At 37.9% G+C, this 26,295-nt stretch overlaps 1 protein-coding gene across 2 annotated transcripts in view; it reads right to left on the bottom strand.

The window, feature by feature from the left end:
- The window catches only part of aff2 (AF4/FMR2 family member 2), a 206,348-nt gene that overhangs the window by 130,463 nt on the left and 49,590 nt on the right, over positions 1–26,295 (bottom strand). For both annotated transcript variants that reach the window (XM_020706761.2, XM_020706762.2), the window contains exons 2-4: positions 13,705–13,825; positions 6,707–7,358; positions 3,128–3,558 (exon numbers count right to left, since the gene is read on the bottom strand). In XM_020706761.2, coding sequence (XP_020562420.2) covers positions 3,128–3,558; positions 6,707–7,358; positions 13,705–13,825 — 1,204 coding nt within the window. The remainder of the gene's footprint in view (positions 1–3,127; positions 3,559–6,706; positions 7,359–13,704; positions 13,826–26,295) is intronic.

The following is a 26,295-nucleotide window of genomic DNA, read 5'->3' as shown; positions in this document are numbered from 1 at the left end:
GATGAAATGAGTTATCAGTCATGTGTTGCTGCTCCAAAATCTAGAGATATTTTTATTTGACAAATAAAAACGACAGTTCAACATTAGAGAGTTAGCCTTTAACAAGGTTTAAATGAGAATTCAAAAAAAAAAGTTAAGTTTCAACCTGAACCGTTGACAGAATTGTGTTATCATCAAAATTTGGAAAGTAGCTTATTAATGTTAATATTATTTAAAGCTGAGAGTGGTGCCACCCGCCCTCGAAGTCCCCTCGTGACTCGCCCTCACTGGCTGAGTGGCAACCTTAGCCCCCCACCCAACCCCTCTGCTCCTGGTACCTGGTTGAAGCTGAAAGGGTCAAATTCATGAAAAAGAAGCCTTTTTTTCCAAAAAGGTGGCTTTTGTATTGGGTAATCTCCATAGCAACCGTCGTATCTCTTGGTCAGCTGGGGGTAACGAACAGGTCTACGTAATTTTTAGAAGAATCAGCAAAAGTAATTTTTAAAATGTCCTTGGTAACAGAGGTTTTTTTGTCAACCACTCACTAGTCCTAATGTGTTTACATTGAATGTCATGTACCATAATTTCTGGACTATAGAGCGCACCTTTACATTTTTAAAGGATAAACCCTATTGTACATACATAAGCCGCACTTGTCTATAAGTCGCATGTGCCCACATCGAAACGTGTTTTAGAATGAGGATGTGTATGTGCTGAAACCGCGCATGTGTGTAAGAAAGAGGAGGGAGCACGTGCAGCGGAAGTGTGTTGGGGGTGCGAGTTCATGTTTGATATACAGAGTGAAGGGGAACTGTAATAAAAGAAGGTTTCCCCCAGAAGGACGGTGAATGATTCTTTATTAACCCGCTCTGGAGGCTCTGAGGGTCTGAGGGTCTGAATGGGGAAGTGAACAACCGAATGAAGAGGGGGAGAGGGAAGAAAGAAAAAAACTAATCGCAGGAAAAGTTCAACACATGATATATTTACAAAGAATGAAGAGGGGGAGAGGAAAGAAAGAAAAAAAACTAATCGCAGGAAAAGTTCAACACATGATATATTTACAAAGAAAGACGGTACACTGAAAGACGGTTCTTCTGCGAGTCTTGTGTTCAAACTTCAAGGGCTTCTCGGGGAATTTCCATTGTATTCATTTCCATTACAAGCTGCGTGCGTTCTTGAGCGCGCAACACGGCCGCCCACCGGAGGATTTTGTGTTTAGGGGGGGTCGCAGGAGTCTCGACTCTTGCTGCTTCATCATGGCGGTGATCAAAAATCCCACACTGTCACCAGTGTACTCCACAGCGGGTTAATAAAGAATCAATCACCGTTCTTCTGGGGGAAACCTTTTGTTACTGTTCTCCTTCACTCTGTAACACCCCCAACACTGACACACATACAAAAAATCATTCTACAACACCTGTATAGTTAGTTCATTAGTTAGATAGTTAGTAGTTAGTTGTTACTGTTATTTGTTAATAAAGAATAGTGCGTTGTAATTATTACTTGTACCGGTATTCATTTCAACGCGGCGGCAGGGGGATTTTATGTTGCGGGGGGGGCCGCAACTCCTGCTGCTTCATCACTGGCATGATCAAAAATCCCACATCGTCACAGCTCTATTCCAAACAGTGCCTGTGACACGGCAGTAACACGGCAGCAATACGGTAGTTACAGCACTAACAGGGCTGGTTACCGGTAAAAGTCACTGAGAGCAGCAGTAACTTACAGGCGCACACTTCCTCTGCTCTGAAACCATGGAAGTCTTCCTCCTCAGTGTCGGATTGGAATAGCGTCAGACATTCTTCGCCACACTCTCTCTCAGTGTCTCTTTCATTGTCGCTGTCAGTGTCACTCTTAGGTAAATTCTCTACTGAGCTTGAGCTTTCCTCTCCGTCACGCAGCAGACCGGCTTTTCCAAACCCGTTGTTGATGGAGGATTTTTTCATACTGCTTATAACGATTGCTTTTAACTTGAAAGCTGCATCATATGCATTTCATCTTGAATTTTCCTTGATGAGGGTCTGTTCGTGCTATTCATTAACAAAGCTGGAATTTACATTAAACTTGTGTCTTCCTCGGCACATATGCCGTATTCCCCCTGTCTCACTCTTTCTTACCCTTTCTGCTCGAGCGCCCCTAGCGTCATTAGAAAAAATGCATATATTAGCCGCATCATTGAATAAACCGCAGGGTTGAAAGCGTGTGACAAAAGTATTGGCTTATAATCCGGAAATTACGGTAGTTTCAATCAGCTTGAGCCAACGATTCATGTATTAAAGTTTTCACAAAATTCTGATCAAAAATGTGCGAACAACAGGGAAACGCCACTTTTGCAAGCTCACCACACAGTTAAAAATCTACCGACTTTATGTCCAACATCTTTTCCCGAGTAACATCCCACTGATGCTGGAGGAGTTAGGAGGCAATAGAGTGAAATCCCTAAAAGAAGTTTACATTTGCAGACATCGGTTGTGGTTGTAGACTTAACCTGTTGGCATGTGTGTCAAATTTTGTGAAGATCGCTTGAGCAAAAAACTGTTTCCCCACATTGTTTAAAAATGTGAAAACTGCCAAATTTCCAGCTTTGCCACAAAATGGTAGGTCCTGTGGCCATCCCATAATTATTTCAAAACTTTCTTTGGTCATTCCCAAAATGTGTGTTTTGATTTTGTTGGTGCATTATTCTGATTTTTTTTTTCTTTAGATTTTGGTCCCATTTATTTTTTGCAGTTTCTCCAGATGTGATGTCATCATATTCTATGTTAAAAGATTTTGTCAGGTACGGTGCAAATTTAAATCCCTTTATGAGTATGTCTATGTGTTCCAGAGGAACAAACAGTGAGTTTGACATTTTTAAAATGTTTTGAGTGTTGTGCAATACAACCTTGGTGAGATATATAGACAATTGTTTATTTTCTGCTGTAAAACATTTCTGATTACAGCATAATGGCCTCAAAATATCTTACTATGTTTGAAAAATCCAAAGATAATTTTTCCAGTCTGTTTTTTTGTAGAAAGGTGAGTGATGTAATTTTTTTTCAAAATTCAATTGTTTGAAGGAAAACTAATAGCAGAACTGCATCAAAAGAAGAGGCAGTTTTCATATTTTAGCAACCCCATGTGGAAGAATAAAATGTGTTTTTTTTACCTCCTCTGTGTGACTGAGACTCAGCTTTGGCAGTTTATTCTTCGCATTTCCTGAAGCCCCGCTGAAAGACTGGCCATTACTAAAGCCTTCTGCAGCCACTAGAGGGGGTTTAAGCTGCGGAGAGTCCATTGGTGTCTGGTCCTGGCCATCCATTGGTCGAACATAGGCCGTGGGTTTCTGCTGCACAGCAATTGGCTTCCCCGACAGGGTGCCGGGTGGGAAAGTGGGCGTCATCAGTCCAGACGTGGGAGTGGTTAGACCGGGAGTGGGAGTGGTCAGAATGGAGGTGGAGGCCAGTGGGGAGGAGTTTAAAGAAAGCTGAGAGCCACTTTCATTTTCGTAGGGTGACAATTTGAAAGATCCCCCGTTTTCCGTGTTGGAGGAAGACTTAAAGTGGCAAGCATCTGTGGTGGACGACCGGAAACTTCCATCTGTGGAAGAAAAACAAGGAAATCAACAAAATGGCACCTACTGCTGAACACTGCAGGGCGTGACATAAAAACTGATGAAGACTGAGAGTATTACTGTTAGTATATGTTCTTAAAAGGCCAACAATTTGGAAACTTTTATGTCTTCGTATTCTATTAACAACTTATATCTTCAATTCTGGTTCTTTAAGCTTCAAATGAGACTAAAACCAGCTATGGCTTGAAGACTTTGGTTATCCTATTCCATTAAAAGTTTTTTTTTAAAAAGCTTAAAAATTGGATTTGAAAGTAAAATAACAATTTCCATGTGATTTGAAGGCTAAAGACGTGAGCATATTTTTTCATGCACAGTTAAGTTGAGCTTTGGTCAAAGCTCCGCTAAGCCATTTAATTGGGTTCCTGTCATTTTCCAGTATAAAGCACAGAAAGAGAATCTGGTAATTAACTCAGTATGTCTGACTCCATCCACTACAGTAGGTGTAATCAGGTTTCGTCTGTAAAAGGAGCCGCACACATTCTGAGCTTCACTTTATAGCTTCACTTTTAGCAGCACCGTGACTGACCACTAATGAATTTGACTTTCGCATCACGCTTCAATCAAGCATGTGTCAAATTAAAAGTGGTTTTGAGAGCAGACAGAGTGGCAAATTAATGTCAACAGACCTGAGTTGACCTCAGATTTTAGAGAACAGCGATGGGCTCCAACACTGAAAAAGTTTCTTTTTCTTAGTTTTTGAATCAACATGACCCATCTGAGATGTTCCAGTCTAGGTTTTACAACTTTAAATTGAACAGAAAGGGCTAACTTTTTAGGTAACAATTGACAGTCTCTTCATACCTAGAAAAACATTGTGTTTATTATGTTCTTATACCTTCATGCAACTTTTAAAGTCATAATTCAGTTAGTTTGCCCAGACGTGTATTTTTTTTCTGCATTAGACCCAACCCTTAGGGAAATGGTCCCCAGCCCCCAGGCCGTGGACCGGTACTGGTCTGTGGGCAACTTGGTACCGGGCCGCAGACAAAAAAAAAAATGCATTCACTAACTTTGATCATTTCCATTTTGTTTATTTTCTGATATTAAAGGAAGTTTTGTTTTGGAAAACTACCGGATTCTGTTCACCACATCCGCCTGTCTTAACGCGTCAAGCAGCTGTGTATTAGTATAAACCCCTTTTGTGTTTGAGGCTAAACTTTTTTATATTCATTGTGTTTGTATACTTGGTCCTTTATATTTAAAAAAGAGAGAAGAAAAACACACTTAAATGTAAGAGACATACCTGTTGGTTCCAAAAATCTTCACATACAAACATGACAACATTTACAGAGTACAATTACAGCTCGCTCGCACATACTTGGGAATAAAAACACACGTATACACACGTACACACAAATATTTCATTCTGTCACACATACTACCTGTGCTCAGGTGAGAGTTTATGTTCTACTGTGGTGGATGAAGGAATATAAAAAAGGGAGGGTGCCCAAGTATGAGGTGCCGCTTGTGCCAAAAGTATGTTTTTGTGTCCATTGTCTATGTCTACTGAACGAGTTCATTAAACATTGGTTCATGCGTTATGTTTTAAACTTTGCATTTGTCTTTGTTATTGTCGTTACCCCCTGTCATCTAACTACGTCATCAGGAAAGTCCTTAGCAACCGTTACTAGTGTCGTTAGCTATGACGTTTCTCCATGTCGTGACGTTATATCTTGTCGTCCTTTGAATGGCCGGTAAATTGTTTCCACGGAAAAATGTTTATTAAAGCCGGCGCTAGCGTTAAGCATGACAAACACATTTTTTTAAAATAAACTTTATTGATATTCCCGCAAACACGCATAGCCAGAAAGAGGGGGTCGCATGCGTACAACGCTTTCACATTCCCGAAGCGAGTCTTGCCAATTGTTTCAAGTTATTTAGAGTATGGCTTCAATTAAATCTGGAGATGAAACTATTATTTAAGTCTTTTAAAAAATAACTGATCTTTATCAAACATGTTGGCACAAATCGGGTGAATAAACGAGGAGCAGATGGGCCAAAATCTTTGACTGGATTTTGATCTTTTCTTTTTAATCTGTTATGTATTTATTTGAATATAAGGTGGCGCTCTCGGGGGCCAGTTTAATGCTCTTTTCGGCCCGTCTGCTCCTCCCTTTTCCGTCAGATTTGTAACAACATATTTGATAAAGATCAAGTTTTTTTCAAAAGACTTTTAAATAATACTTTTAATTGAAGCCATACTCTAAAAAACTCGCTTCGGGAACGTGAAAGCGTTGTTGTACGCACCCCCCCCCCCACACACAACTTTCTGGCAATGCATGTTTGTAGGAATATCAATAAAGTTGTTTTTGTTTTGTTTTTTAACGTGTTTTGTTCCATGGTAGGACAGGAAACAATTTACAGACCGTACAAAGGACTTTTCTGACGACTTTGGCAAAATTTGAAATACGACAGGATCTAAGGACAAGACATGGGGAGACAACGTAGCTAACGACACTAGCAACGGTTGCTAAGGACTTTCCTGACGAGACGGGGAGACGACATTGGGAAACGACAATATTAAAGACAAATGCAAAGTTTAAAACGTAAAGCAAGCGTAAACATCACAAAGTAAATATATAATATTAATCAAAGAAGCATGGGCACGCAGAAGATATTGCTTAATAGGACATAGACATGAACCAATGTTCAATGAAGTCATTCAATAGACACAGACAATGTGCCAAAAACATAGACAGTAGCCGCAAAAACATATTTTCACATTTTTGGCACAAATGGAACCTCATACCCGAGGGGCAAATTTCCAATGAGCTCCTGCCACGCTGCGGAAACTGTTTCCTAAAAAACAACAGTTTTTTTTTTACTTTGGAAAAAAATGGCATAGTCGTAATTAAAAGACCACTGGGAACACTTTTACAATAGATCAAAATATGATTGGAGTGGGACTACAAGGCCTGTGAGTTTGATAAATTATTTTCACCTGTCTTTAAGAAAGAACTGTTGTGACCCCCAAAAGTCTTTTTATGTTTTTACCTGCTCACATTGTATGTGGTGTGCCCCAGGGTTCAGTACTGGGTCCACTTTTGTAGTAAATAACATACACTCTCTGGACCACCTTGTCTATAAGTCAGTGTTTTTTACTGTCAGTCTTACCTGGAAGGGAATGTGTTTTAGATGAGTGAGAAGACTGCCTTCTAGAAGAAGATGAGGAAGAAGACGACGAAGAGGAGGAAGAGGGGCTTGAATCTTCCTTCAGGCCCAGCACATCTTTAAGTGAACTAAACAGCTCCTCGTGCCTCTGTATTTGCTGCTCCTCTGTCGTAGACGTTTTCCCTCTGCTGCCGGTGGCTCCTGACGAAAGCTGCCCCTGTCTGTTTTGTCCTGATCCCAAAATGAGGCCTGCTGCCTGGGTGCTCTGTCCATGGCACCCCCTTGACCAGTCCATGGAGTTTCTTGACTTTTTCAAATTCTGATGCGCGATTGTTGCAGTGCTTGCCACAGCAGGCGGCTGCATTGGAGCCGAGCACGATGCCGATGACGATGGCACACTTCCTGTCCTCTTTTCTCCACTTCCCTCTGCTCCTCCTCCCCCCATGTCTCCTCTCAGGGCCTCGTTGAAAAGCTGGGACTCCGCGGCGGGTCTTTCCGAAAAGCTTGGCGTTTGTTGCAGATTGTTGGCTGTGCTACCTTTAGGAATCCCCACCAAGTGGCTCTGGTTGGAGTGGCTGGTTAGCAGATCCTTCATTTCTTCGTAGGAGCCCAACGTGTTCTGGACACGACTGGCCAAGGCGTCACCTTTATTAGTCTGACAGCAGGAAAGATAAAAGACGGGGAGAAACAGAAGCACATTAATTAAGTCTCTCATTTCTCCTTTTATCCAGACTTGATGAAAAGCCCTCTTTACTCATCTTGAAAGGAATAGTGAGAGATGGATGGGGTGACCACTGACCAGACATCAGGATGAGATGATTAATTAAATAAATGCCACCTTTACAAGGGTCCGGTCCAGGCTGAAGCAGTAAAATTAATGGGGCAGGAATCATTATTGGCCTGACCCCGGAGTCTCCAGCAGTCATTGCTTAAAGGACAGTGAAGGCTCGTCTTCCAGAGACCTCAATGGTCCCTTTTGTTTCAGATTCATGAAATACATAATTTAGGGATTCAACCTTCTGAAGAGGACATGAAAAGAACACACTGGCCAGATTCTTGCAAAAGCTCATAAAAGTAAAAATTCTGAGAACCTGGACAACCAACAGTGAAGCAATTATTTATAATGAGCCGAGTCTAAATTATGCAAGAGCACATAATTCCAGTCTGCCGTTTTAATCATGATTTCCCGACAAACCAGGAACAATTGAAGCAGAGAAATATCAATGTGATAAAAGGTTCTGCTTTTCTTGGTCAAAAGATGTTCTCTGCATTAATAAAGTCTGGACGAAAAAATGGAAAAATATGGTTTTCATAGCCCGTTTGATGAAACAGAACCAGATTGTTTTAAAACTTTACTGCAAAATCTACCAATGTTTCAAATAAATTATTAACATTTTCTTGTTGAGGTTTAAGTTACACATCTAGAAATTTCTAATTGAAGACCCACGCGAAAAACTCAAGAGTCTTGGTTGTTTGTTTTGGCGTCCCTGTCTGTGGGTTGTTTTCTTATGGAAACGTCTCCAGAATACAAAAATAAAATCAAAGTGTGGTAACACGCTGGGATCCACTGAGACGTCTCATTGAAGAGGAGGGAAGGTTTTACACCATTACATTACAAAATATGAAAACATCACAGCATTATTTTCTCCCATAGAGTCCCGTTTAGATCGAGTTTTCCCTTTATTTAAATGTAAAGGCATATTTTTTTCTGATGGGATTGGAAGGCAAATTTAAATCCTTGTTTTAGCTCACAAATGATGCGTTTTTTCCAAAAGAAACACAAAATGAAAAGTAATAAAGATCCTAAATAATAGTGTGTAGCTAATTATCAGTATGTCCTGCTGGCCTACATTAATTCTAGCCTTAACATACATTGATAAAAGTTTTTTATAAAGTAATATATTTAAAACCAACTAAGGTCGTTCACAAAAAAAGAAAAAAATTCAATAATGTGTGTTATTTCAGTAGTACAGATTAAATAAAAATCAACATTTAAAAATGGTTTCTAGAAAAAAAAAAATCACTTTTTATTTTTTCCGGCCACAGAACTACAATGAAGCAACAAAAGATGCTCTGAAAAGGTTTTTTAAACTACTATATCTCAAACTCCACTGTGACTTTTCAAACCTACATTTTTTTCACCTTCAACAATTCTTTTTCCAAGGCGAAAAACTTTAGAGTCTATTTTTATAAAAACTGAAGCTTAACGACCTTCTTCTCTGAATCTCCACTAAACTCTTCCCTTAAACTTAACGGCACAGGGGGACGGGTGGTGCAACCACAACATACTCCTTGCATCATGTGCCACCTCCTGCAAACTCTCCCCAGCCTGCCTCCCTCTCCTCCACCAGTGTTTCCAGTGGTACACTGCACGTGCAGAACAGCTGATTGTCCTGACAATTTCCTGAGGTCGTGCATGGAAATGGAAAAATTCAACACTAAATATAATGCAAAAAAATAGATTTTACAAGTCACCGAGTCTGGTGATATTAATGGTTAAGTCTAAGAAAAGTAATCAAAAACGCCAGTGTACAAAAATATAATTTTTTTTTTTTCCTTTCTTCATTTTTTACATCAAGTTTTAACCAATTATATTTGAAAACGAGCAAAACGGATCTAATTTTCACAAAGTGTTGTGAAAATAAGCACAGGAGACCATTCAAACATCCCAAAATCTTTCATTGTGAGGACCTGCAAAAACGCTACACACCTAAGAGTCATGCGTGAATAAATTAGCTCATCTCTCCTCCATCTCCAGCTCATGAATAAAACATCTGGTGGCTGAAGAGGAACAGAAAACACATTTAGAGAGAGGTAAAATGAAAAACAGAGGCGCATGGAAAGAATGAAAATCATCTGTGTGTGTGTGTGTGCGTGTGTGTGTGTGTGTGTGTGTGTGTGTGTGTCAGAAGATCATTCCGAATAGCTGCTAACAGCGTAGCATTCCTTAACAGGATTAGAAGAGGGATTAACTAATAGTTGACAGAGAGAATGAATTCTGGAGTGAAGAAAGGAGAGACAAGCGATGAATGAATAGTAGAGACCAAAGAAAAAAGGACAAAAACAGACAGACTTTTGGTTAAAAACAACAATAAGGAAATAAAAATAAACCGTAGATGAAAGTTAACATGCAAAACAACAAGGAATGAAATTAGCAATGTGTTGCATAACCATGCAAAGCTAAAAAAAAAACGAATCCGTTGATTTAAGTTGATTGTGTAAATCATCTTAGAGTTACCGCATGCCATCGGGTGTGTGTAGTATTTGGGTGTCGGCAGTGACATCTCCAGTGTTAAAGGGTTAAGGTTTTTCCAAATGTGTCACTTAGCTGTTTCATATTCAGCATTTTTTCTATTATTTTTAGTTATTGAAAATATTTGGCACATAAAAACCAAGCGTGTAACATTTTAAAGACAGACGTTTATTTTTCCACTCCTATTTTAAACCACTTCTCGCCTGTTGCCACATAGCAAATTTAGCATAGTTTTCTTCTGTCTATATTAGTCTTTATAATGCAAAATCAACTTTTTGGGTTTTGAAATGTTTTATAATGTTAAATCTTCACAGAAAATAACCCCAAAGCAGTATTTTAATCCACTCACGCAATTTCCAAAAACCTGCACACTGACCACTAGCCCCTCCCACATTCACATGTATGAAAGTCAGGAACAGCCCCTTCTAGGAAAAGTCTGCGCTGCCAGCCCCGCCCTCAAGCTAACACACACACCCACTTTCTCTGCAGAGCTAGCGGTAATCAGCAAAAATGCTTTTATTTTATATGCACAATATGCACATCCATCTGTGCAAAAGTTCCGATGTTGCTTGTTTTCGTGGGTGAATTCAGACACACTGGCGAGGCCAGCTCTAGGTTGATGTCATGAAATAGGCGGCACCCACAAGGAGTGAAAAGCGGAGCCTCAGAGTTACCTTACTTCCAAGTTGGAAAAAAAACTCAGGAAAATAACTCATATTTCATTAAAGGAAATTGTTCTTTAGCGTGCCAAAGGTAATATATTATTATACATATGGATCAAAGTCCCAATTATTATTATTAGCATTATTCAAATTTGTTTATCTTTATCTCTGGAAAACTTTGAATAATGCTATTTAAACATGACATGCAGGTCATGTTTTTAAAGGATTCTGTTCTTCATGGAAACTCAACTTTAAAAGTGGGATAATCCGTTTTTTCCTCTATAATTCCTTTATTTTTTAAATTTGATGAGGAATTCGGGTTTGTTAAGTGCTAACTACTTCTGAGCATATTTTTTACTATTTTAGTTTAATTGGAACGGAGGCTCTGATTTCATAATTATCATTTATAGTTTTGTTATTCGCTTTTTCCGCTGCTTTACTGTTTCTTGAGTTAACTTGTGCATCTCAGCTGAGGAAACTGCACAAGTTTCTCTCCAGTTTTTATTCCTCCTCCTTTCATGCTGATTAATTTTACACAATCACGGCGCATTTGATATGCTAACAAGTTCTGTCTGGTTTACATGGAAAGCGTATAAAACGTAACAACGGCTCCAACGTTCTCCGTCATCGGGATGTCTAAATACGTCAGTGTGGAATGTTAACACGAGTGTGATTTATGTTTAAGAAAGATAACACATTTGCAACCGGAGCACAATGCAAACGACTAACAATGAATGAGAGGATGAATGTTGGACGGCAAAAGGAAACAGAATCCGTCTGAGTCACTTGGGGCTCCTCAGAGTCTGGGATGTTTGCAATCACCTACTTTAAATAAACCGAAACGCTGCTCAGAAACCAGTAAAAAAAACGTCTTCTATTTGATGAGCAGGACTTCTAATGCTTTAACATGAACATGCCAAACAAGATCTAGAGCTAGCAAACAATCGTGCTCATAACTTCATACATCATCTTGTAGATTAACATGCATAATGTGTAAAGCTGCGAGAGAGATGTTATCCCTCGCCAGAGCCAGCCCCCGTCAGCCAGGCTCTCTCCAAACAAACACAACTTGATCTCACCTCGCCACCATCAATTAGTTTGAAACAATTAGTGAGATGGATTCATTATCAGAACAACCACTAATTTGCCCCCGCTGTCCTCGAAACCCGAGCCGGGTTTCAGCCAAGCGCCCTCCTGTCCCCCCGCATTTAGAGGCCCTGTCAGTTATCGTGCATTCGGTCCAAGACTCAAAGCTGCTCTGTGCCGAGGTCAACACACTCGGCGGCACAGCCGAGCGTTGAAGTGCCCGCTGGAATCAAAGGAGTTAACAAACCCAAATCAATTTTGCACTCGGAGGGGCAGAGAGTAGCCGTGTGAACCTTTTGCACGGTTGGATTTCCTTTGTCCGAATGCAAAACTAAAGCGTTTTAAACTCCTCCAGGAAAAAGACTGACCAAAACCTGAAGTCTGAGGAAAAACAAGAGTTCTGAATATACTAACAACCACAAATGGCACAAAAGTTGTGGATCCGCCTGCCTGAGGATGTGACGACTTCACCCACTTCAAAATAATCTTTTTTGTGCTTTGCTGTCAAGTCGTTTTTAACATTTCCTCGTGTCTTAAATTGATTTTATGGAGAGTTTTTTATTGTTTATATTTGTATGATTGTGGGGTTTTTATTTTGATTACAATTTTTCACTGTTATTATTACGATTTTAATTTACGTAAAGTACTTTAAGGTGTTCTGTGGCAGAAAAAGTGATTTATAAAAAAGAGTATATTTGAATTTGAAAAAAAGAAAAAAAGTTGATTTACTGTTAAGTTACTCTTTAAATCATGAATTTAAAATAATGCGTTGACCCTTTTTATTTTGGAATTAATCTGCAAAAAAAGGAAAATATTGCAAGCTAACTCCCTTTAGCTTCGAAACAGCCCCATACCACTGTGAATCTACTACCATGCAGGGTGCCTAGTGACGGTAGCTGCAACTAGTTCTTTAAGTTTTATCAAACATGGGACTTATCTAAACGGCCAAACATTTTTTTAAACAAAACATATTTTCAAAATAAAGTGATTTGCTCAGAAATAACAAAAACTGTTCATCAGAAACATGACTTCTACCTGAACTTTGACAAAATGTACTAATAAACACAGAACGGTCTGAAAGTAGCTTTAATGTTTTAACTACATGGGGGGAACGTCTTTTAATTGCATCCTCTATGTTCCCAGTGGAACCTCTCAAGAATTTATGACTTTATCTTTTGTTTTTTCCGCAATAGATGAGAAACAGTGCATGATAATACACAAACTTTTTATCATATACATTGAATTTCACCATATCATTTGTTTTAAAATAGACTATTAAAGTATATATATTGTTTGGGGCATAAATAATAAAAGAGTCAGTAATTCTTTTCACAAAAAAGTCTAATAGTTTATATTTTCCCATTAGAACCTGTCTCTAAATCCATAATTTGTTTATTATTATCATTATTAGTGTAATTGAAAAAATATTGTTGTTATTATAATTATTTTATATGTTTAGTGTCTACAAACAGATTCAACTTAGTGATACAGTATAAAAAATGTGTAAATTTTTAATAAATATTTAATACAAAATAAAAAGTATAAATATGTGTTATTCCATATGATACATTCTTTAACTATGTTTTTTCAAATAAAAAATCTTCCTTATACTCTTGTTAAGGTCACTATTAAAAAAAAACTTTGATTTCCAAAAAGGCAAAACAAAAAATGTTTTTATTTCAAACAGCTGTCATTTAATAAGGAAAGTTTATACTTTGATAAATGAACAGGTTTTTTTTGTGAAAGTTGAACCAACACAGCTACAAGTTTATATTTAATTTGGCCAATATATATATATTTTTTTCATTTGAGCTCTGGAAAAGTTTTAAGACAAATGTCTACCTCAAAGCAAGCCAACCTTTCAAAATAAAAGTTTGAAAAGTCAACACTGATGCACAAAAAAAGGACCAAAACTGAAAAACAATTCTCTTCTCAAACAGTTTTATCTACAAAGGTTACAAATGTGTCAGAAATCAAACTTTTACTGTCTGCAGTCTTACCTTATAGGGCTCTCCAAACAGGTTAAATCCAGTTGAGAACAGGTCTTCATCCTGCTGGACCTCCTGAGTCCTCCTCTCCCACTCTCTCCTCTTCAAGACGCTGCGCTCTGACTCCAGATGACTGAAAGAAAAGAAAAAGCTGATTAGTTTAGCTTAACCACAGCACACAACCAGCCTTCACTGTAAAGCATTGACAGTTTTATTGCCTATATGGTTTAACAGTCAATTGCGAAAGAATTAAATACAATTCCAGAAATAAAAACGAGAGAATTTGTCCCACTGATGATAAAAATATTAAAAGTCCTGCATAGAAGTTATTTTTTTTTGCATAGAAGTTGTATCTCACAAAAAGTTTGAAGGTTTGTAATCATAAACACCAATCATTCTCTGTAGAATTTGACTAGAAAATGGTTCAAATGAACCTGTTCACCTTGATGTCATGTTTCATCCAATCCATCCAATCGGATCTAAAGCTGATAAATATCCCATTTCTTCACACTCAAGTAACCCAGGAATGACTGCAAATTGCATTTTCCTTAAAAAACGAGTTACCGTATGATAAAAGGTGCTTTAATGACTTGTTTAATTGTATTTAAAAACAATTATTGGAGCCTTTAAAGCCCATTAAGGTGTGACGCCCATGTATTCCCAGAGTATTACATTATTAAATACAGGCAGATAATAAATCGTGCTATCAAACATAATCTTAAAATAATACAGGGTAAAAAAACATGTATCTTTCTGCTTGATCATTTAGTTAAACGCTTGTAATAAATATCCTGTCTGTACCCAAACAATAAAAAGTGTTGATATTAAATTGACAAAGTTCAAAATATACCAAAGTCACATAAATGAAATGATGATTGTGTTTATACGATGTTCCAACAGTCTGCTCCAATAATATCATCAGCGCTGAAAGGGATTTTACAGCCTGCTTTTTCCACTAAGCCTAATATGATGTAACACGCCATTAGCTGTAATTCAGGAGTGAATAGGTGAGTCCAGCGGGGACTGAATCCAGGCAGTGTTTACGACACGCTGTACCCACTGAACCTGCAGAAAGGACAAATGCTTTTATGAGCTTTAACACTGACTTTGTTTGGATCCTCATAAAATGTGTTTTTAATTTCCAAACAGCCTTCTGATGCTGAGTAGTTTTCAGCCAGGGTGGTCGGAACCAATACAATATACACATGGGTAGAAACCAAATTTCCAAAAAGAATGTGAATATGAGTGCAGATAAAAAAAAATTTAATCTGCTTTGAAGACCCACTGATGAAAATGATGTTTTTAACATGTTCTTGTGACATTTTTATGAAGAGGGAGGTGACATATTTAAAAAATTAGGCTTAAAATGGCATTTCTGAGCAGACGTGAAGATGCTGTTTGACAAAGATCACTTCTGTAGCTACATTCAGGGGCGTCTTCCGGACTTCACCCATAATAACCCGTGTGATGTATTAGTGTCCGCTACAGCCCGTCACCCACAGCATGAGTGTAGAAGAATGTCCCTGAACATTTTCACTATGCGATCACTACGACTTTGATATTTCGTGGGACCACCCGCGTGCCTCATGCAGGTTTACCCATTTTTTCACCCACAGACAGCATGTTCCACCCGTGAGGGTTTTTGTTCGTAGCTTATTGATAAAATAAGAAATAGGATTTGTTTATGTTTATAGGGTTTCGTATTAGTTTTGTTGCAGATTAAGAAGACTGCTCTGGTGATAATAGATGCACGGTCCATGAATGCATCGTGAACACATCTAGTTTTTAGTTGGGTCACGCATCAACTTTGCTGTAATCAATTTATTAACTTCAAACAAGACATAAATGTTGGTACAGAACACCATTTTTTAGCTCTAGAACCTTTTAACGATCACTTTCATTAGGAAATGTGTCGTTTACAAAAATAAATTAAGGTTTGTTGTGATGTAATGACCTTTGAACCCACAACGGGAATTCCTTCCTTATCGCATCAACTGCACAGAGATGAGATTGTCTTCTTAGTTAGCCCTCAGCTCAATTAAGAGAATGTTTCTCCTGGAGTTTGCCTTCAAAATCTAACCTATCGGCAAGATGTGAGTGGGAGGGAGGAAAAAGAGAAACAACTAAAGAGAGGAGGCAAAAAAAAAAAAAGAAATCAGAGACCCGTGGGAGGGAAAAAGACCCAATTTCAGGGCAGCAGACAGTTTCTTTAAAAGGAAAGCAAAATAACAAAATGATAAAAGTCAGAGTGAAAGGACAGGAGAGGAAGGTGCAGCAGCGTGATGTGAGAAGCAAAGAGAGAGCGGTGGGAATTCCACCCAACATGATTGACAGGTGGGCTTTTTTCATGTGTTAGTTACAGCAACGTGTGCAGATTTGATCCTCGTGTGCGCTGGGATGCCTGCTTGACATCTGTCTTGTCTCTCAGCGCAGAAAAGACAACTAACAGTACTGTCGCCACCGAAAACACACGTGTGTGTATAAACGGCAACGTGCACACGGATCCACGGGACTGCAGTCCCGTGAGACGGATCTCTGTCTGCCGCACGCTACACACTCACAGGGAATCAGGTCATAGGAGGTAATTAACACATCCAGGGTTTAAATCCCACCAGACAGCAGAAACAGGGGAAAAGACCAGTTTTTACAGGCCAAACTACGACTGACGACCCATACAAAAGTTTTAGGGGTTTCACTAACATTCATAAATAATTCTGAACAGTTTTGTTATTTTTTAATAATGAAGAATCAAATAAATTTAACGTAAAGGTATTGCGGAAAACGGAACCGTTTTTTTAAGGGTAAAGAAACGGGGTTGACCTTTCAGAGACCAGCCCCCACTTCGCTTCAATCACTGCAGGTAGAAATGTGAATTGGAAGTTTTTTATGTTACACATTAAAGACACAATTTGACAAAAATTTTGTTTTTGGTGTTTTTAACATGATTTTGTGGCATTTCTCTAATGATGGAGGACATATGGTACAGACATTTAAGCTTAAAATTGCATTTCTGAGTATTTCCTTAGTCACATTGGTCTGAATCAGGAGCAGACAAAAAAATGCAGTTTAAAAAAGAGTTTATAAGAAGTTATTTTTTTTAGATAATCAACCAGAAAATTGTCTAAAGGTTTTCTTTCATTATAGTGGTTATAGCTTATTTTCAAGACTTGAAGAGAATTTTGAGAATAATAAAAATATGCTTCTTCCTCCACGACTAAAGACACCAAATTTCTCAACTTTACCCAAAAATTCAAAACATCTATTCCAAACATACTGTAGGTCACCTGGTATCGGCTGAACACTCAGCGAAAACTCAACCAGAAAAAAACCAAGCCAAATAACGTGAACAGTTCCTATAGATTCATATACTGTTGATGAAAATGTCACTCATTTCTGTGATGTTTCTCTGACAACCACTTCTCTACAGTTTGCCTGAAAGTCATTTAAACACAGGACGTTCACTGAAAATGTCTTTAAAAAAGGCTGCATACTACAAATTAAAGGTCACTTCTCATCTTTTGATGCATCCAAAGGCATTTATAGGCGCAACAAAATGTATGTTAATATAAAAAAAGGGTCATTACAGGGGCTGCAAATGTCTTGTCGAGTGGATTCAGTGTGTTTTGATTCAGGCTAAGGTTAAAACAATTTCAATAAAAAAAAACTTTTTATAGGATACAGAAACAATGGTGGAGCCGCACTTAAAATAACAGTGGTCTGAGGCAATTTTCCCAATTTTAAGTAATGAAATAAAGTAAATTTTTGAATTTTTTATGGCAAACGTTATTTACCAGTTATTTACGATTTCAGCTTCACAATTTGAGAAAACCTTTTGATTAAAGTGAGTTTTTTGGCATTGGTTGTGTTCCAAATCCATAAAATCTGCTGCTCTGGAACGCACAGGATGAACTGGCTAGTTTGACTATTTTAGGGTTTTTAAAGAGCTGGTTTGGATGAGGTTTTGAAAGTATTAACCCTCAAAAGCCTCTTGTGTCTCCAAATGTAAAACCAAACCGGCTCCATTTGCTGCAGTGGGAATAAGAACAGGTTGCAGGGTCTCGACTCGAGCATTCTCAGGGGAGGTGCTGAAACAAGCTCGGTTTACCAAGGTCTAGCACCTCAGAGCCAAAAGGATTTGCTGCCAAAGACCTGGTGCCAGACACCACAGGAGAGTCCAGAAGGTCCGTCAACATCTGCAGCGAGAACCTCCGAGCGACGGCCACTGGTTGGACAACAGAAAGCACAACCTTTGCTCAAAACCTTTATATGGATAGGACTAAACCTGCTTTCTTCAGGGAGCGAAATGACAGATGAAAGGAAGACATGATGGGCGTACAGATGGATTGTACGGGATTGGCGGGGATTAATAGCAGCTGTGATATCAGTGGCTGGCATTCTGTCAATGCTGATAGTTTCTGTGAATGAAAATGTAGTCACGGCAGCTCTTCCTTCCTGCCACTTTGCCTTCCCTCTGTGTGCAGGCCTGCCTGCGTGGATGTGTCCTGAAGTAATGCTGATAGTCAGAGTAAGCTCTGGGAATTTAATCTCAGCAGAGCTGTGCTGTGCTCCCCTGATAACTAAATGCACACACACACACACACACACACAAGGAGCAAAGTCTCAAACTGAGCCTCCTCACTCTGTCATTTATTTTCTCCGCACAGAAATTCACTTCTCCTCACTCTCTTTTCTTTTTTTCTTTTTATGAGAGATGCCCCTAGCGAGGCAATAACCCTGTAACTTGAGGGAGCAGACAGGCGTGGGTTCCGGTGCAGACTCCTTGATTATTCAGGGTTAATCACATGAGATTCCACCACGACAAATGGCTGCTCCAGGTTTTGGATGGTACGGTGGCCCAGAAGGGCCAACTTCACCAATAAATCCCCAAACGCAAAAAAAAAAAACCTCTCAAAGAATAACGACAATTAAAAAAGGCAAAACAAATATGAAAAAACATTACATTTTAGAAATCCAAACAAAATTCCCCCCCCACAAAAATGAAACGGAATAAAAGTGAAACGTGTTGAAAAATGTTTAACAAAAATGAAACAAAGAACTATTCAACATCGCTGATTGGATTATAACATCTGAGTTTTTTTTTTCAAATGTGTCTTCAATGTTTTTATACTAATACAAGTTTTATGAGCGTATCAAAAATCGCTTCATAGTAAATAACTTTCTGAACAACCGTCACCATCCGACCAGTGATGTCCCACGCTATTTGGAATCAGGCCAACCTTCTCCTCAGATGACAATGACTGATTTGGACATTGTTTTATTACCAACAACATTCTACAATTTAAGCACCGTATTTATAGGAATATATGCGTGTTTTTTTTTTGTTTTTTTTTGCATGGTTTGCCAGGAGTTCCATTTCTCACACAGTCTTACACCGCGCTTAATGGAATTGTTCCAAAGTGACACAGACAATTCAATTCACTGAGTATTACACTGTGTAATGTGCAATAATGATTACTGAAATGTTAGAAATTACAATCAATAAGCTATTGATTTTATTTGTACTTGATCTGCAATGTGTAGCAATAATTACTGTTTTAATGTGTTCTAATGATAATCAATGATTATAACGTATCGGTTACTGTTACTGTTTACTGAAATCATGAATGAATGTTTCCGGAAGCTAATCAATAATCATTATGAACTGGATTCTGTCTGATCAGAACTGCATTACAAAAACCATGTAAAATTATAAATGAATGAACTCAGTAGAGGTGGGATGTATAAATAATTATGAAACAGCTCATCTTATCGAAGGTTTGTGGGAGCAAATCAATGATGCTTCTTCCTCAATCAAACTGCAACATTTTTCATTCCTGTGCCAACTCTGCTGATCAATGCTGAACAAAAGCACATATCTATGCCAACATATTTACTCCGTCAAGGACATCTGCATTATTCAATGACCTCTTTTTTTAGGAACAAAGATTGAAAATAAATGCAAAGTTTAGAAAATACGAAGAACGGCAACAATCCTATTTATTGGAAGAAGTGTCATTGTGTGTGCGTCTTTACCAAATAAATTAGTGAGAACAGGATGATACTTGGAATAGAATTAGGTTACCAATGATGACACATAGTCATTAAAGAATGCATGAGCGCTGGAGCTCCATATCTCCAGCCTCAAGGAGGTAGAAAGTCTCAGCAATCAAAATGAGCTCCCTCTCTTTTTGGAAGCAGCGGAAACACTTTTTCAAGCAGAGAAGAAATGAGAACTTTTCTTTTTTTAAAAAGGACACAATGTGGGGCAAAACTTGGCATGTTGGGAGACAGGGGCGTGCAAAGGATTTTTGAGGGGCTTGAAGTCAGGAAGGAGCAGCAAAAACTTTTTTTTTTTTTGGTCCTTAAAACAATTCGGTAATTAAGTAATATTTTAAAATAAACTACTAATAATTAAATAATCAGCTACTGTAGGTGAAAGGGATACAATAATCATTTCTTTATGTCAGCAAATTATTGTCAACATGAGTTTGCTCACCTTATCATAGACGTGGAAGACATCAAAATAATTAAACAAGCGAGTCTATTTATATTGTACGACTGAGTTTTAGGACCACCAAAATAAAAAAAAAGTAATTACGAGATTTAAAGTCGTAAATTTAAAACTTTTTTCTCGTAATTTCGTATGTCTGATTTTTTTCTTGTAACTTTCCGACTCTAAAGTCGTAATTTTAAAAAACAATTTTGTGTTGTAAACTGGTCCCAAAACTCATAATACTGACACAATGTGCTGCGGGCAAACTCAACGTGAATAAAGTTTAAAACAGACGGTAATATTTTAAACACAGATATCCTACAACTTTCATCCCCAGAATGCTGAAATTATTATTATTATTATTTTATCTTGTTCTGTCCAACGACTGAGCAGAAAGATGAGCTGACGGCCTTTTGTGTTGGACAGGTTTAAATATTACAAAACGAGGTTAAAATTAGTAATAATATTTAATGATATCATACTGTTGCTGAGAGGATTCTGTAGCTTAGTTCAGTTTCTCAGTGGTGATTTTGGTCATGTTCCAGATTCATGTAAATCATCCACAGCTGTCTGCATTTCTGTTCATTGTCCTCAATGATAATGTGTTTTGTATGTATTTGTCTGTTTTTCACTTGTATCTTTTCAGTTTATCTGCTTGATCTGCTTTTTGTTTCCCCACATTTTTGTCCTGTTTAGGTTTATTTATTAAATGTTTATTAAAGATAATACAATCATTGTTTAATCAAAACACAAAGAAAAGCAGTTTCACTTAAATAACACAATTTAGAATCCAAAAAATAAGATCATCCGGGGATTTTTCAAAATAAAAGACTTCTCGGATAATGATAATCATGTAATCAAATGGTTACGGTAGAACAGGGGTGGGATTATATAAATTTGCTTCCTTCCACTCCCTTTCAAGCAATATTTATTAATATGTCTAATTATCCAAAGTTTGATTAGTTATTGTATGAATGTATAACTGATTGTATTGTTTTTGTGTATTATTCCTATTTGATTGCTTAAAATAAACCATTTCAAATCAAAATCAAATCTCAAAATAAAAGATAGTTCAGACTAATAATAAAAGGAGTATAGTATTGAATATTTCTTCAGCGGACCAGTGTGTGTGTTAATATATATATATTTTTTTATTTTTTTTCGTTTTAATGAGAATTAAATGGAGAGACGGACTAGACAGAGACAGAGAGAGACGGCTAAGGGACCTTCTACAAAGTGTTAGCTGCAGGAAAAAGTGATGAAAATAAAGAAAAAAAATCCCTAATGTCTCAAAAACAATTGAAACAAATAATTATTGAATGATCTAGTCACAAAGACTCAAAATATTAATGCTACAACAATGATTTTGTTGGAGAGTCAGTTTTTTTTTTTTTTTTAGGAATTTTTGATAGATAAGACTCACATCTGATCAAAAATGCCTTTATTTAACCAGAATCTTCACATTGAGGTAAAAAACCTATTTTCCAAGGGAGTCCTGGCCAAGAGGCAGCCAAGTGTTAACTGGTAAAAGGCAGGTTCCCAAAATTAAATCACTCAGAATCGGATCGGAGCCAGAAAAAATCTGATCCAGACGTCCCTATGCTGTTCAGTCTGCACAAACGTTCAAACGAGCTTTCTTACCTGCCGAACAACCAGAACTGTAAGGAAACAAAGTCTGGAAAACATACGTGAGAGCTGAAAATGTTTTCCTTTCCCCAGAAAGGTTCGGAATCGGTGAACACTAAGCGGCTTTGTTTGGGCTCACGACGCATCAAACACAAAAGCAGAACTCTGCTTTTGTTGGTGTTGAACCCACACTCTGACTGCTGACTCCTCAACCAGCAATCAAGTCATTAGAACAATTTGTGTTGAAATAAATAATCTCACTAATCTGTTGCTTCTAGAAATGATAAGCAGCCATTCATTTCACCTTTATCTTAATTAGTGATATGAAAGGGGCTGCTCGTATTTCCACTCATTCAGGCTGCATTTAACCAGCCGGCTCAATTTGGAATAAACCCCTTGAACGCGTTTGTGTGTGCGAGTCTGATTGTGTGGGAGACAGCTAGAGGATGCGAGGGGGTAGGACGAGTGTTTGGGAATGACAGGGAGAAGTGAGAGGGATAATGAGGGGAGGAGGAAGAGGAGGAGAGGGGGAAGGAGAGAGGACTGGCTGTCAGGCAGCAGACAAAAGCTTTGTTTGAAGTGTCAGTTCAGCCATGAGTTTGGTGTGTGCGCTCTCTTATTTGTGTGTTCATTCAGAAGGCATTAGAGGAATATCAGCAGGAATTCCTGGACAGATAGAGGAGAATCCGGAAAAAAAACACCATGACTGTTGAAACGCAGCTTTTCAACTCTGTTTATGCATGTTTAAAGCACATGTGTAGTTTTTAAAGACCCACTTTGGATCTCTTTTAAGAGCGTTCCCAGTGGTCTTTTAATTATGACTTTTCCGTTTTTAGCCCAAATCAAAAAACCCGAGCTGTTTTCTAGGACATAGTTTCTGCAAAGCGGCAGGAACTTTACCTCTGAACTTTGGGCGGGACTGTTTACACAGAGTGGCGCTGCCCCCCATTTCCCATCATCCTTTTGTTTGCACTCTCCCCCACTATCTCACAGCCCCACACAACCACAACTAGACGTTAGCAGTAAATGGCGAGCAATGTTGGAGCTATCCAGCCGTACAGTTTTTAACCAGATGCCAGCTCAGACGAGGAAAACAAAGACGTACACGGATCTGCTTGTCTGCATGAGGAGCTAAGCAGGGAGCTTGTGCCTACAGATTTTAGTTTGTACGTAACAATGTTTCAAACAGGCATTTTTTCATCTGGTCCAGATTCACTATGATTTGGATAAAGAATTACTCAGAATCTTAAGTTTTTTAGATATATTCTCTATCATCTGAAAAATGTAAAAAAAAAAAAAGAAGTTAAGTCTTCAAGAAAATATGTGGTTTAAGCTTAAGGAGGCCTTAAGGAGATAAAACCTACTGCTATAGATAAAAAAAAAATGTTGAGGAAATAAAAAACACTTAGAAACTAACTAACTATAGACTTTACTGAATTAAAAAGCTTTACAAAATTTTGTTAAAAGATTTGGAAACAGAAAAGATAAAACTGGATCCAGTCCAGACAGACAGACACTGCTGAGACAAAAATAGATCTTATTTTTGACAAAAAAAACATCTAGCCAATTGGGTCAAACCAACACTTATTTTTTACTAAAAGAAATTTAAACAACACTAATAGTAGATTGGGGATTTAGAGACTGGACAAACATGCTGTGATAGTGGAAATTATGACTTCTGAGCTCTGATGTAAAAATTTCATTAAATTTGTGGGTAAATTAGGGTTTAAATTTGGCCCAATATTCAGTCTGATACCTGTGTCAGGACCAATAAGTGAAATAAAAGAAGGACGAATCACACGATGATGTGATCCGCTGTCTGCAGTCATTTGCAGATCAAAAGCTCTGACCTTTCCAGAAAACTAAACCCGCCTGACAGCTATTGAACCACATTAAGGAAGCCTTTCTAAAACTATCAATCAAAAGACCACGCCCCCATTTGAGACCAACTTTAGCCTTACAATAATTTCTAATATGTGTCATGACTATCACCAAAAATGTAAAATCAAGTTTTTGGGGGCCAGAATAGGACTTTTTTCCCCCTTTTTATCTTAAAGTTGAATTTTGAGTAACAAGCCTTCCAATTATGTTTTTTTATTTTTATTTTGATGGGTGAACTGACCTTTAATTTTTAACTTGACCTCAAACCCAAAAGCATTTTAATCCCCCCCCTGGACCGAATACTAAGCATGGATGCAGCAGAACCCCACAATGCCACTGAATTACAGCAATTCTACAAAGAAAAATAGAACAAAGTTTTCCTACAGAGACGTAAAACGACAGCGCAAATGCTTTACTATGAAATAACTAACTGCTTTTGGTTTCTGAAAGAAAAAATTTTCCACCTGCAGGGTGATCAAGATTTCCCTGTAATACAGGAAATCATCATTTAAAAATATATATTTGAGAAAAGTGATTTTTGATTAATTAAAAAAAGGGACAAAAAACGGAAATTGTCTAGTTGTCTAACAAAACTGGCAGTCATTTTTATTTAAACATCCATGAGAATAAATAAGCAAAATCAAAAAGTACAGTAGGATTTTTTCATTAAGAAAAAGCAAAACAAAAGAAACTTTCATTCAAAAAAATAAAAAAAAAAGGTCTAAATCAATACAATTTAAAAATGAAACATACTTAATGCTAAAAATGGAGAAAAAAATGCTAAGCAATTATAATTAGAAAATACATCATTTGGGGGTTTTCTTTTTTGTACAAAAGCTTTAAGATTTCTTTTTTTTTTTTTAAATGTCTTCCATCAATTCAGGCTAACCACACCCCAACTCTTAACACCCATTCCTCGTTTACGCGAACCCACAAAATGCTATTGTATGGGGTGGGACTCTTCATCTTTGTCATTTATTCTCCTCTTTATAAAAAGAAAATGACCAAACCTCTGGTTTAAAGTGTTAACGGGTTAATTAACTTGGTGCCATTTTGGTTGTGGAAGGCAAAGCTGCTGCAAAAGTTGAAACTCCAGAACAGTTTGGCGTTCAGGATAGATTTGCACTGCAGTCCTTTGTTGGTTTTGGAGGCAGAGCTGCCATCAGAATATTTTGGACGTTGGCTTTCACATGTGGACAGACGCCTCCATTTATCCCAATGATTAACCCGACATGATGCAAATCAATCCGCACTTTCAAAACGTTTAAACACAGAGCAGCAGCAGAGGCTGCCAGAAAACAAGCACTTCCTGAAACATGTTTACCTAAAGGTTTTTTGGTTTGGTTTTGTTTAGAAGGTGTTTAGTTTGGAACGCAAATTAACTTTTCACTTGGGCTCCACAATCTCAAAACAGAACACCCAAAAGATCAGATGCAATTGTGAACATCGTGTTTGTGTTGACGGCGTCAGCAGTGTGGAGTTTGTGCAGTTTGCTGCTGACGTTCGTAACTGCTGATTCTGTCTTTCCTCTGTTGGTCGAACCTGATTTGAACGTCAGGGGCGTTCAGTTTCTACGTCAGTTAAGTCAATGTACAGACATGTTTTGAGTGTCCAGCATGGCCCAGTGGTGTGGCAGAGTTTGTTTCCAGAGTTCAAAATATCTGAATTTTTGTAAAGAGTTCGACCAATAAGGAACTGAGCTTTGATGTTCAGAGGATGTAACCAGTGGGAGGAGTCCAAAACCAACATGGAGGAGATTCTCATTGTTCTCCTTCTGAAATGTATTTCTTATTTGTATGGAGACAATAACAATATATTTTATTCTTTTCTTTTTCCACGTAAAGTGTCCGTCATTTAGACGCGGCTCCTGCAGTATATGGTTAACCTCATCGTACCGGGACTCTCCCGGTACGATGAGGTTAACCCAGACATGAAAATGTGATCACCGATGCTTTTGTAGAGCTCCTTAAGATAAATAAACCTGATTTCTCAACGTCTTCTCTGCACTGACTGAATTTGAGATATAGAGCCATGGCTTTCATGTAGCGATGAGGCTAAAAACTTTTCACGATAGCTCCTCCCATAAGTTTAAGCGTGTGAACAAAGTTTTGGCCAATAATCAAGCACTGAATTTGACAGATGCCAAAAGGGAGGCAGTGGATGCAAATTTGACGCAAATCGCATTTGGTGAAGGTGCAGCTTTTTATGACAATATGGTTTCTTAGGAAGTCTTTAAATAGTCATTTGTCTTTTTTAATTTTGCGTGACATGGTTTTGCATTGCTTTTGATATATTTTTTTCTTTCCTTTCTATAAAATTAAATTTCCAAATGTTTTATTTAAAGAAAGTTCAATTCTCCACATTGTCCTCTAACAACTGTACAATGATAGTTTGAGAATTCAATAGAAAAACAGGTTAAACCTTAAAGAGCACCATCGTCCTCTCTTTCAGCTAAAACTGTATTTATAATACACAAAGATTTCTGGAAACTTCAAATGAATACTATGAGTTAAAGTTACAATGACTAATTTAATGCTTACTATTTAACTGTACCATAAGCATGCATGCATGTGTTACTAACAATATCATGCACTATATTTAGT

Source organism: Oryzias latipes, chromosome 10 (genome assembly GCF_002234675.1).
Source record: "Oryzias latipes chromosome 10, ASM223467v1".
NCBI lineage: Eukaryota > Metazoa > Chordata > Actinopteri > Beloniformes > Adrianichthyidae > Oryzias > Oryzias latipes.
The sequence above is the reverse complement of the archived record's forward strand: the minus strand, read 5'-3'. Positions and strand labels throughout refer to the sequence as shown.